At 45.0% G+C, this 11,853-nt stretch overlaps 1 protein-coding gene across 2 annotated transcripts in view; it reads right to left on the bottom strand.

Annotated features, from left to right (window-relative positions):
- plxna2 (plexin A2) overlaps nucleotides 1–11,853 on the bottom strand; it is a 190,152-nt gene that overhangs the window by 79,809 nt on the left and 98,490 nt on the right. For both annotated transcript variants that reach the window (XM_069141700.1, XM_069141698.1), the window contains exon 5: nucleotides 6,480–6,580. In XM_069141700.1, coding sequence (XP_068997801.1) covers nucleotides 6,480–6,580 — 101 coding nt within the window. The remainder of the gene's footprint in view (nucleotides 1–6,479; nucleotides 6,581–11,853) is intronic.

Raw genomic sequence — 11,853 nt, 5'->3', positions numbered from 1 at the left:
TCAAGTTGCTCTGCGGTCTTCGCCTGACATGTGTGTGTGCAGTTTGAAACCCAAAGTTCATGTAAGGGGTCAGACCGACCGCTGCGACTTATAGTCCGTCTCCTGCGGCTCATAATGTCACGACAGGACAACGCCGACGGGATGGAGAAGGCATCAAGAGGACAACTCATGCACTTCATTTTGAAAAAGAGCCTTAAACTACTGTTGTGCAGACAAATTCATCTCCTATAAACACTTATATTAAACAGTAGCAGGAGAACAGTGAAACTCTCTGTTAAAGATACTGCATGGATGAGGGGTTAGAGAGAGAAGACAAAAGAATTTCCAAAGACATCATCACTCAGTGCTGCGCATCAAGCTATAGCTTTACTTGTGTGGGCTGAGCAGAGAGAAAAAAAGAGAAAAAAAAAAAAAAAAAAGGCAGAGGAAGCAGAACAGAGATGGAAGCATCTCAAAAAGAAAATCAGTGACACAGACACTCAGTTTCTAGGATCATTAAGTGTGTTATATGTAGCCTGCCCACGCATACTGTACACACGGGTGCAGTATTTCAGCACGTAGCCAACCTGTACTCGCTCTGTGCCCGGAATCTATGGAAATATTGATAGAACTGCATGTTTCTGATCAATATCTCATTAGGCACAATTGGGAAGATGGATGCCGCTTCCCTCCGACCGCTAACGGAGAGGCTGTAGCTGATGAGTCGGCCATTAGACACACAATCCCGACGTCTACGGTGGACTGGAGAAGCCATTTTCACTGCGAGGGCTAACTGTTGTTGCCACGGGTAAATTGGAGGAGATTTAATGGTCGCGGTTTGTAACACGGTGATGAACGTGCGACGGAAACGAACAGTCTAAAGACACGAGTTGTAGTTATAAAAATAGGACTAAACTGGTTGCTCGATTTCTTTGAGACAAGAGATGAATGCTGTTTTCCAAATGACATTCTTCCTTTAGTACACTAACAAATAGTGCTCGTACATGTAAAGACTCTTACTTGCATTGTGCAGGAATATTTTGACACGGTAGTGTTGTTCCACATCGCACACTGCGCTGTCCGCTTACTTATTTTACCCAGAAATGACCGTGTTTTCGGGGTAATTAGTGAAAAATAAACACTGTGTTGTGTTATGTTATTATTGTGCAGCTTCCGCAGTTGCCTTAATTTGAAAATTCTTTACGTCGATGGCCAAGATGGCGACCGTTTAGGGTGAAAAGTGTCCGTCGTTTCACACTTCTTTTTTGGACACTGTTTTGAGTGCATCATCCTGGTACTTGTAGTTCACTGCATGTTTCTGTACTTGACACTCATGCACTCAAAATAATGAGCGTTAGTACACAAGTATGCTATTTAGAACACAGCCAAAGAGTTGACTTTAACAAACGCATGCTCGCAATAACGTACATGACTTAAGAGAAATGAATTCTAATATAATATGTAATTATTAAGAGATTTTAGACTTATTATGAATATCTGTATTTGGTTTTTCTATCCAGACATTATGTAAGATTTTATTACCCATCATGTGACTTTCCTTGCTCCCATGTATAGGGTGACTGCTAATTGGTCCATACTAGTCATGTAACTGTTGACCAACAGATATAATGAACAGCCCATTGGACTTTTCTATTGGACTTGCCCTGATGAGGGTCTTAACGGCAGAAATACGTCGGCATGTTTTCTGTTTTGTTTTGTTTTTTTAACTCTGAATGAATCGCCATGAGTTATTTAAGGCTTTTTGAATCATCACCCTCTCGAGTGGGTCAGATTTCTTCAACTCACATCCGATTGATCCCCAAACTGAAGAGCAGCAGAGGGACAACCACTTGTCCCGGGCAGCAATCCATGCAGACAGTTTTTAACAACAAGGACTTGTTGCAGCCTTTCAGTCCTGGGCTTTAATATAAGTAAATATAAAGACTTAACTTTTCCTGTTGATAAATGACACATAAACAGTGTCGAAAGCTGAACCACTCATTGCCAGTATTTGATTTGCTAGCACTGATTTGTGCACAGTGGGCAGCTACGTCGATCAGACCGCCGCGTGGGCTTTCTGTGAAAGTGATCTGAGCAGTTCAGCCGCATGCAATCTGACAGTACAACACAATACAGTATCCGGTGTAGTAGTGATATGTTATTCTGCTCAGAGCAGCTCTCAAATGCTGACTCACCCTCTACTTCTACACCGATAGCCCCTGAGCTGTCGTCCCCGTTGCAAACTGGAGCTAAACTCGAAACAAAATGCACCTATTACATAACAACAACCCGTCCTCGTTCAGTGTGTCCGTCAAAAAAACGTACGGCTTCGAGAAACTCACTGCACTGGCTAAACGCTGACCTTGGCACCGGATCGCTCGGAGACAGAAGTCAGACTTGCTACTAATCCTGACAAATCACAGCAAAACCGCTCGGCTCGTCCCTCTCCAGGAATGTGGGAGTCAGTGGAGAGGATGGAGAGGGAACAGAAGTGATGTGGGGCATTTTGAGATTGAAAAGCCTCTTTTGGGCATGATTAGAGAGATAATCTAACGGCAATGAGATGCAGGCGAAGGGAGAGTAGAGAGAGACAGAGTGGGAAAGCATCCCCATAACTCCGTGTTTTTGGATCGTGGTCAGACGAAGGCAGAACTACCCATTCACAGGACTGCGATTGAAGAGCGCTCGAGATGATGAGCTCCCTTTGAGCTGCAATCAAAATGCTGCTCGGTTTTTGTGGGCCGATGAGTGTGCAGCATCAAACACTCTCTCCCTCTCTCATTCTTTTGCCCCGCATTCTTATCCTCACTCCCCCCCCCCCCCCCTGCCCCCCTCTCGCTCTTCATTCTTCATGCATTCAGTGGATGCCCAACAGCTGCTGGTAATTAAAAGACTTGAGAGTCTCACACCAAACTGAATCAGAGGAAGAAGAAAGGAAGAAACGCAGAAAGACAGGGATGACAGAGACGCCACTCCTGGTCAGCTCGCTGCCTCGGCGACATTCTCTCCTCCTCATCATCGTCATCATCACAAACCAAAACTAATGTCCCTCCGTGTTCCTCATTAGCCACCTCAGAATGCTGAACTTCAATGAGCACGCAAACGTAAAGGAAAAAAAAAAAAGAGTAAAGGAACACAGGTTTGGAGGAGAAGAAAAAAAGAGGATGGATATTGTGGATGGCAGCTGCAGAAGGAAAGGAGGAGGGTGATCAAAGCGAGGGGTGTTTATGCGTGGCAAGCCAACCATCTCTGGAGTGTGGAAGAGCTGATTCCAGAGGGGAGAGTGTCTAAATGGGAGACGGCGCGGGTAGTGAAGCCGAGAGGAGATGTTATGAGTGGCATAGTTTGGGTGCCTGTTTTCGCTGTGTGTGGGGGGGGGGGCGCTGACATGGTGAAAACATGGGGTGGGGGGGGGGTGATTTTATAAAATAAACAATGGCTTAGGGATGGATGATTGATGGAAAAATCTGAGAAATGGGGGGCGAAGGAAGCGGCGGTGATCACAGCTGTGGATGGCACCACGGCTGGCGAGAAATGTAATTTTGGCTGTGTGGGATGAGGGGGAGCTCTTCACCAGAATGGTGCAGCTGCTTTCTCCTGCAGGACCTCGCAAGACACTTCCTTCTGTTCTCGGTTATATTCGACACTCGTGCAGTCGTCGTGCGAACGAAAACCGATGGCACAAAGTCAGTCAGGTTTACAGACACGCAACAGAAACATCGGTGATGCTGAGTCATGACTTATGTTTCCATCAAAATCCTTCACGAGTTTCCATCAACAAGTCTAAGCGGATTTGACAAGATTACACACGACGTAAGAAGGCATTTTCGTGCTCGTTTGTTTGTTTGTTTGTTTGTTTTAATGAATGAATTTTGCTTTTCTGATGAGGTGTTTTTGTCTGCCGCTACAGTGATAGTAATTGTGAGTGACAGCATGAGATCAGGAATGTTTTGTCTGCAGCAGAGGAGGCTGAATCGGGCGCCGCTATGTCAAAGCTTGTTCAGAACATGTTTATTCAGAACTGTTTATTGCATCGTTTTCTTTTTCGATGACAACATTTCCACCTTTTGCCAAATGTAGAAACTTTTTAAACAATATTTCTGTTACTTTTTCTGTTATTTTTACACCGTTTATCATGCAGAAGTTGAACATGCCCGTCACAACAGATACTTGAGATTCCTGAAAGTTACTCCTAGTTAAGAATTTTGGCTTAAAGCTTAGAGTACATCCTCGTAAAGATTAAAGTTATTCACCAAGCATCTTAACCCTTAAGAAAGCTCCTGAGGTGAAAACTTTTAACAGGCTTAAGAATTTCTTAAGCAGTGAAGAAAATTGCGTAAGTACAGCGAGGTAAGAGAAATATTCTTCAAACGCTGAATGACGGCACGTTGAGGAAACACACGGGGATGAAGTTTGTGGTGGATCTCATTGGAGACGCTCACTTCTCACACTCAACACCATAACGGCAGAAATGAAAGTGATCGCAGCGCGTGTCACCGTCCGTTCTGTGCCCATTATCACCAGGAGTGGATTATTTTTTTTTTTTTGGATCAACCAATCGCATCTTTTAAAAGGATGCGTCACCTAGCAACGGGGTCAGCCACACCTCCTCACTAAGATAGGGGTTTCTGTCCTTTCCTTGCTCAGAGTTGCTCTGAGAAGTTTCCTAAATCACTCCTTGGCTCAGACTCCTTGCTAACAATGTTCAGGCTAATTAAGGAGCTGTCTGGGAGGATTCTAAGAATCTTTATGAAAATGACCCCGGACTGTTAGGGGAAAGGTAGCTCTCGTAAATACCGGTGGGTGGAGGCGTATGGAGGCCCACAGGAGCAGCAGAGAAAAGAGCGAACTATTCTTCCAGTAACTTTGCAGTGACTCAGTCGGAGCTGACAGGGGTCCTGCCACACTCGTCGCGGGGTCAGGGCAGAGAAAGGGGGGATTAGGACCAGAGACAGGTGGCACGAGGGTCCGTGGTGTTCACGGAACAGATGGCCCATCTAGCGTAAATCAGGGGTGCTGGCCTTTCCCCCCCCCCCCGCGGTACAGTACAGCGGTCCACACAAGTGTTTGGTGCGTGTACGCAAAAGTCGACACCACGCGTGCATTCAGACGGGACGCATTTCTACTCCAGGAGGTATTTAGGAGGTATTTCCTCGTCACAGCTGCTTTTTAACCACACCGGCTCCGTTCACCTTTAAGCATCAACACCTCATCGGTGCTGCGGATTGAAATACCTACCGACCTGAGCTATTCCGTTCCCCACCACACCTACACAAAAGCGTGTGATTAACAGCCTAGCACGGCGGCTTGTGTTGTGGTAAATGATCCCTGTGTGAAGGCACGCCGGCTGCAGAGAATACAGAGCTTTAGTCGGCCCCTCCCGCTCCTCAAGCGAGCGCATGCTGAATTACCTTGTCGCTAGGCAATTATTTGTCCTGTCCCAGCTTTGGAGTGATGTAAATTACTTTAAGTGCACTTTGCAACGGGCCGCCATCACGATAATGATGATTGCGGCGGTGCTTTGACACACACAAATATTCAGCTATACCTTTAGAGAGAGAAAGGGGTCTGCATTTAGGAGGGGGGGACGCAAGTGGAGAGGGTGGGGGGGGGGGGGGTCCCAGACGTAGTAACTAAGAAAGAGCTCAGACTGATGACAGAACGTGTCTACTTCAGAAACAAAGATGGAGACGCAGACAGAGCAGAATGTATTTCGGCTCCTTTAGTATTGTGTTGTTTTCATCTTCTGCGTCCCCCACCCCCCCCACCCCCCCCCGCCGTATACCCCTCTTCATCATTTCATCTAAACGCAGTAATTCCATTTACAGATGAATATCGCAATCAATGGTGCCATCAATGACTCATACCCAGCATATACACTTGCTTATTCAAATATTTTTTTTTCTCTCCTCCTGCCTGTCTGGCTTTCTTCAGTTAGCTCGGGTGCAGTAATTATTGAGCTCCAGCAGGTGTCACTCATGACTTCTATGCTCTTTCTTAAGAGTGGGAGGTAAATATCTCCAAAACTTTCTCATAGTTCCGCCTCATTTAATTTAGACAACGTCCTTGAACCCTTCAAAGGGACAGCAACATGCATATATGACCACTCAGTGCAGGACAAGTTAGAAAATATATTTGGTCTGTCCATGTTTGTCTTTTTAAATCCCAATAAGTCATGCTTGGACTGAATGGTATAATTTCCTGTAAATATAAAGTTCTGTCAGAGCAGGCTGCTAAATCTTTCTTTCTATGGCTGCAGCAAGAATCTCTGAACCGGCTCTGCACCTCCGAGGCAACAACTACACATCTCCAGCCAGACACTGTCTCCTCTCCTCAAACTCTATTTCATCTGAGATAAACATTTGGAGAAAAAAAAAATACCCTGCTCGCCTTTGTGCGGGGGAAACCGAGGGGCCATTTGTTTTTAGAGATGTCTGACAAAATTGTGTCTGAAAAGGGTCTATACACAGATATTAAAGGTGACTGAAGGGGATACTCACATGTTATGCAGAACACACCAGCCGCAGTGTGGGTCCCCGGAGCTCAGGCACTCTCCACAGGTCCCGTACTGCTCACATGACTCGATGGGAACTTGGGTAACCTGCAAGCACATTAAAAGGGTCGCAGTCACATTGAGGCCTGACAAACATCACAAGATGCACAAAAACATTGCGCTACAGGGTATATATATGTGTGTGTGTGTGTGTGTGTGTGTGTGTGTGTGTGTGTGTGTGTGTGTGTGTGTGTGTGTGTGTGTGTGTGTGTGTGTGTGTGTGTGTGTGTGTGCGTGTGTGTGTGTGTGCGTGCGTGTGAGAGAGCTGTGGAAGCATTCAGTCACACACAGACACATGATTGATTAAGTACTTACTTTTCCAAATACAGTAAACAAAAACAAAGAAAAAAGAACTCTTCACCGTTAATCTTTGTTATGAGATGTTATAATGTGTCATCAGTTAAAACAATATTAAAGTTGGGAGAATGATCTGCCTTGATATACATACTACCATACTATTTAGTATGCCAGAAATAAGATTTAGTCTGTCCCAATACGTAGTATGTTCAATGTAGGATGCTAGAAGTAGGATGTCCCACTACATCCAGTTGTATTTTGCAATCTGCAGGCCGGCATGCTACCCTGGCTGTTGTTCTGACCCACAATCCTCTGCGTGGCGGAAGATACGTCACATCGACTGAGCCGCCGAGCTAGTTGGTGGCTTCCATAAAAGGAAGAAGGAGGAGAAGAGGAAGACAAAGAAGAAGAAGACGAAAACGATGAAGAAGACAAAGAAGACAGACGAAGAAGAAGAAGAAACGTCACGCTACGGATTGCGACAGAAATGACCAAGAGGGTCAAAGTTCAAGGCGCATTTTGATGAGGAAGTAGTATTTCCCAATTGTATACATGCTACATGCAACAATACATACTTTTTAATGGCTGCTGCAATAAAAAAAAAAAAAAAAACTAAAAAAAAATAGTATACGAACGCAGGGAAAATGTCCTGGTGTCTTACGTCCCTGTATGTTGATGTTGGACATGTCAACTGCACAGACAACTGTTTCCTTTATCTTAAGCCACACAAACAGCTGAGAGCAGCTGTGATCAGTTGGCCACAGAAAGCTGTTTCTCTGCCATCAACGGGCATTTTGTCTGCAGCGGGGGCATCTGTCCACCCAGGTAGAGCCTGAACAAACACACCTACATATGGAGGAGCAGCGACAGACGCTCTTGTCAAGACACTGTTCACATTTGTCAGGAGCTCGTGTCAGGTTCAAGTCCATTAGAAAAGTATTACACTGTATAACTTATGAATGTAGGCTCATTGGGATAAGTGGCGAACAGGTGGAAGGAGGATCCATAAATTTGCTCTGGCGACTATGTGAAGCTGTTATATGATGTAATTTATGAAGATATTTGTGGGACATGTTTTCTTGTTGATTTTGCATTTAATTTTATTTTTCTGCTGCTTTTTCTCTGGACTTATTAATTTAACTTATTCATTAATGTATTCTGTTTATTTGTCTTTATGTACTGGCGTCTACACCTCCATCAGATAAACAAATTGGATTGTTCCTGTATCCTAAGAAACAATAATATATGGATGCCATATACCAAGCCTTTCAAAAGCAAATACAAATTTTAATTCCAAAATAAAACACTATATAACTTTTTTTGCTGACCAAGCACAGAAAGCAAACATTATGTAATGATCAACTTACATATTAAACAAGCAGATGACTGCAGCATAGAAAGTAAGTTATTTTTTAAAGATATGAATGGAAAGTAAAATTGGTCTTTCAAAGTAAAACACGTAGAGTGTCAACAGCAATGCATCTGAATGAGCACTTTCAGCGCAAAGCAAATACTCCACACCCACATAATGCTTCATTAATCCACAATGTGATTGACATTGTGCTCCCAACAAATACAGGGTTGGGAATTTATACACTTTACCTGACAACAACGTGCTACAAAAGCACAAGCTTCAAACACGTATCTCTTTAGCTAACCAACTCTGAGTGTGAGTCAGCTGATTTGTTGTGTGATCCTTGTGCTGAGTCTATTTTCAACAGTTACAAAACTATGCACTCATCACTAGGGGCGGTTTCAGTCTGCTCACTCACACGGTCCCCGGTCTGTTTGTTCAGCAGAGAGGTCTGCATATATGTGTGTGTGTGTGTGTGTGTGTGTGTGTTTATCTGTCTTTAAGTGTCCCATGGGGCAGCCCTACTCACACCTGCATCCCACAGTGTCAGCAGGAGTAAATCCACACGCACACAAATACACACACACAAAGCAACAAAAACATGACTACACAGGCACAAAAGAAAATAAGGCAAAAAAAAAAAAGAAAAAAAAAGAAAAGAAAGGGAATTTCAGACTCTGACGCAGATTAATTTTCAGTTTTGTATGTCTTTCAATTTCCTGGCAATTGCCCTGTTGGATAATGACAGCAGACGCTGACAGTGTGTGGCCTGTTCGGCTCCAAACCCCAGGCTCAGATCAATGCCTAATAAGTGGCTTCTCTGGAAAATGTGGGGGAGTGAATGAAGGGTGCAAATAACACCTTTTAAGTGTTTTTCTGACCCTGTGCATATCGCCCACCATTGGGTGATATTAATTGCTGTTAGCACCACGGGTTAGAATTAACTGTCAGTGAGGAAGAAATAACAGCTGGGTGTCCATCAAAGGCTTTTTTTTTTCTTCATTATGTGCAGCGTATCGAATTTAAAAACAGCTGACAGTAAAATTTGTAACTCTGAAAAGCCGGCAAACCTGTCAGCTGCCGAGAAAACTACGAGCTATATGTGCTCAGTGTATTTTGTTCTTTGTTGTGTCTCGGCTCCACAAAAGCACTACAACCATCCACCTGTCCGCCTGGTCCTAAAACCCCACGGCAACAGAAAGACAGGCCCGGAGGACAAAGAAAGCCATTGACACGGTTGGAAGTCGACAGTCAGCGTAGCGGTTTTCTACTACGGACACTCCTGTTAGATTAACCCTGTCACCTCAACAATCTCTATTTGTGTGTGTGTGTGTGTGTGTGTGTGTGTGTGTGTGTGTGTGTGTGTGTGTGTGTGTGTGTGTGTGTGTGCGCACGTCTTTGCTTTGCTTCGGGACAAACAGGTGGCATGCTGTAATGAGCTGCAGACGGGGTCACATCAGCAGCAGAAGCTGCAAACCGATGACAAACAAGCCCACCAGGAACGAGAGCTTGGCTCGGGAAACAGCGACTCAGTCTGTGTGTGTGTGTGTGTGTGTGTGTGTGTGTGTGTGTGTGTGTGTGTGTGTGTGTGTGTAATCTCAAAGCCTCCGAATCTCTCTTAACACCCCCCCTCAAAAAAAGTCTTCAGATCCTTCCCAAAACATACTTGAGGCTGGTGAAACTTTAGAGTGTAACTTTCACAGAGGCCCAGCGCCATGAGAGGGTTACAGTGTGCAGACAGCTGTCAGTGGGGGGAAGGGGGGCTCGGAGGGGGGTGGGGAGGGGGATTGTCCCTTATGGAGCAGTGTCTAAAGACAGGCAGACACAGAGCGCTGTCAGCTGATACAGTGCAGACTGAAACACACACAAAAAAAAAGGTAATGGGGGGGAGAGGGGGGGGTAATGTGGAGGAAGAATGAGGTAAACAAAAAGCTGAGAAGTGAAAAAGTGCAGTAGATGGGGTGGGGGGGGAAGCTTGTGTGTGCTGTATATACTGTGTGTCTGTGTCTCAGGGAGTGTATTGATGTTTAAAACAGCATGGCCCAGTAGTGGAGGTGAGGGGAGGGGGGGGGGGGGGGGGGGGGGTTCACAGCAGCTGTTGCCCAGCACACGCTACAGTCACTCAACACAGCGGGGCTGCACAATGAAGCCCCTTCTCCCACTGTGTGTGTATGTGTGTGTGTGTGTGTGTGTGTGTGTGTGTGTGTGTGTGTGTGTGTGTGTGTGTGTTTGGATGCACAACATGCGCCGCGCCATAACGGATGTGCGGATTGTTGCTCCTCTGTTTTTTTTCAAGGAAGACAAAGAAGCCCTGCGTGTGATCTGAATCTGATAATAGTCAGATAATAGTCCAACTTTCTCTGTTTTCCGAGCAGACTCACACCCTCAGCTGACCTGAGTATTGTCTGTGAGGTCCATGTAAATGAATGCTAATAAAATTCCATCTTAAGATGACCTGAGCAGGGGTGGGTGGGGGGGGGGGGGGGTATTAATAGGCTGCAGTGGAGTCGCACATTGGAACAACCTGGGGGACTGACTGACAGCTGAGGGTTAAAACAGCTTCCTCTCAAAGTCTGAATAGACTCCAGCTTTTATTATTATTATTATTATAGCCGAGCCTTCACTAATGCAGGGGTGGTCTTTCTTTTACTGAAATGTATAGCTGGGGAACTGGGCAGCAGTATTACTGTCTACCATTAACACATCAATGAACTGGAAAAAAAAAAGATCGACATAAATTTAAAAATTTGCCATCAGTGGACTGAAAACAGCCTCATTTCTTAATGTCACCCAGCACCTTTCTTGTGTAATCAACTGTGAAGTGGCACCATTTGATAAATGATAAACTTAGCCTGTTATGCCCAAGCAGCAACTAATAGTGACGTCAACTGTTGGTTTGTGAACGGTCGTTATGAGACTTTGAGTTCGGACTTTGGTCGGCGCCATCTGGCTAGTTTGGAGCGGTTTGGAGCAGGAAGTGACCATATTTGGACGAGCTGGGGGGGAGCGAGCCGTGGATCTGACTGGATCTGATTGGAAACTTGGTGATTCTGCGTCCCGCCCACCGATAGCCGTAACCTGACTGCACCACAGGCCTGTCAATCAAACAGACACGGCCCCAAAAACACGGCTTTTTGAAGCTTATTTTCTAATTAATGACAAATTATTTCCAGTTGGATTACAGAAAACGAATAAGAAGGAGTGACTTTAGCTAACAACACCATGACAACTTGTGGAGACATACTATTGACTGAGAATTTTATGAGACTAGTTGAATGGGAGTCTATGGAACCAGAGGCTTTTTGGAGCCAACCTCTAGTGGCACTCGGTGGTATTGCATCTTAAGGCACTTGTGCATCGGCCTCATTTTTCAGACTCGGAAGTGACGTCCTCTTTTATATACAGTCAATGGTTGTACCTCAAAAAGAGAAAGACGTGGAGACGTGCCATACTAGATGTGTTGCTTGCTTCCTTCAAGAAAAAAAAAAATCACCCCTGCTTATATTTTCCACTCTAGTTTCCGGCCACCTGTAAAAACATCGCCTGCTCCTCATTTTTAATTTCATTCTGAGTGAGCAAGAGCACTACAGAGGATAGAGGCGTTTGGCCGTGGCACTCGAGAGAGGCCGACAATGTATGTGCATTAGAGAGCAGCGGGAACACTTTCATC

This window comes from Embiotoca jacksoni, unplaced genomic scaffold (assembly GCF_022577435.1).
Source record: "Embiotoca jacksoni isolate LCO1_2020_lvr unplaced genomic scaffold, fEmbJac1.0.p SCAF_9, whole genome shotgun sequence".
Taxonomy (NCBI): Eukaryota; Metazoa; Chordata; class Actinopteri; family Embiotocidae; genus Embiotoca; species Embiotoca jacksoni.
Note: the sequence above shows the minus strand (reverse complement) of the source record. Positions and strands in the feature narration are given on the sequence as shown.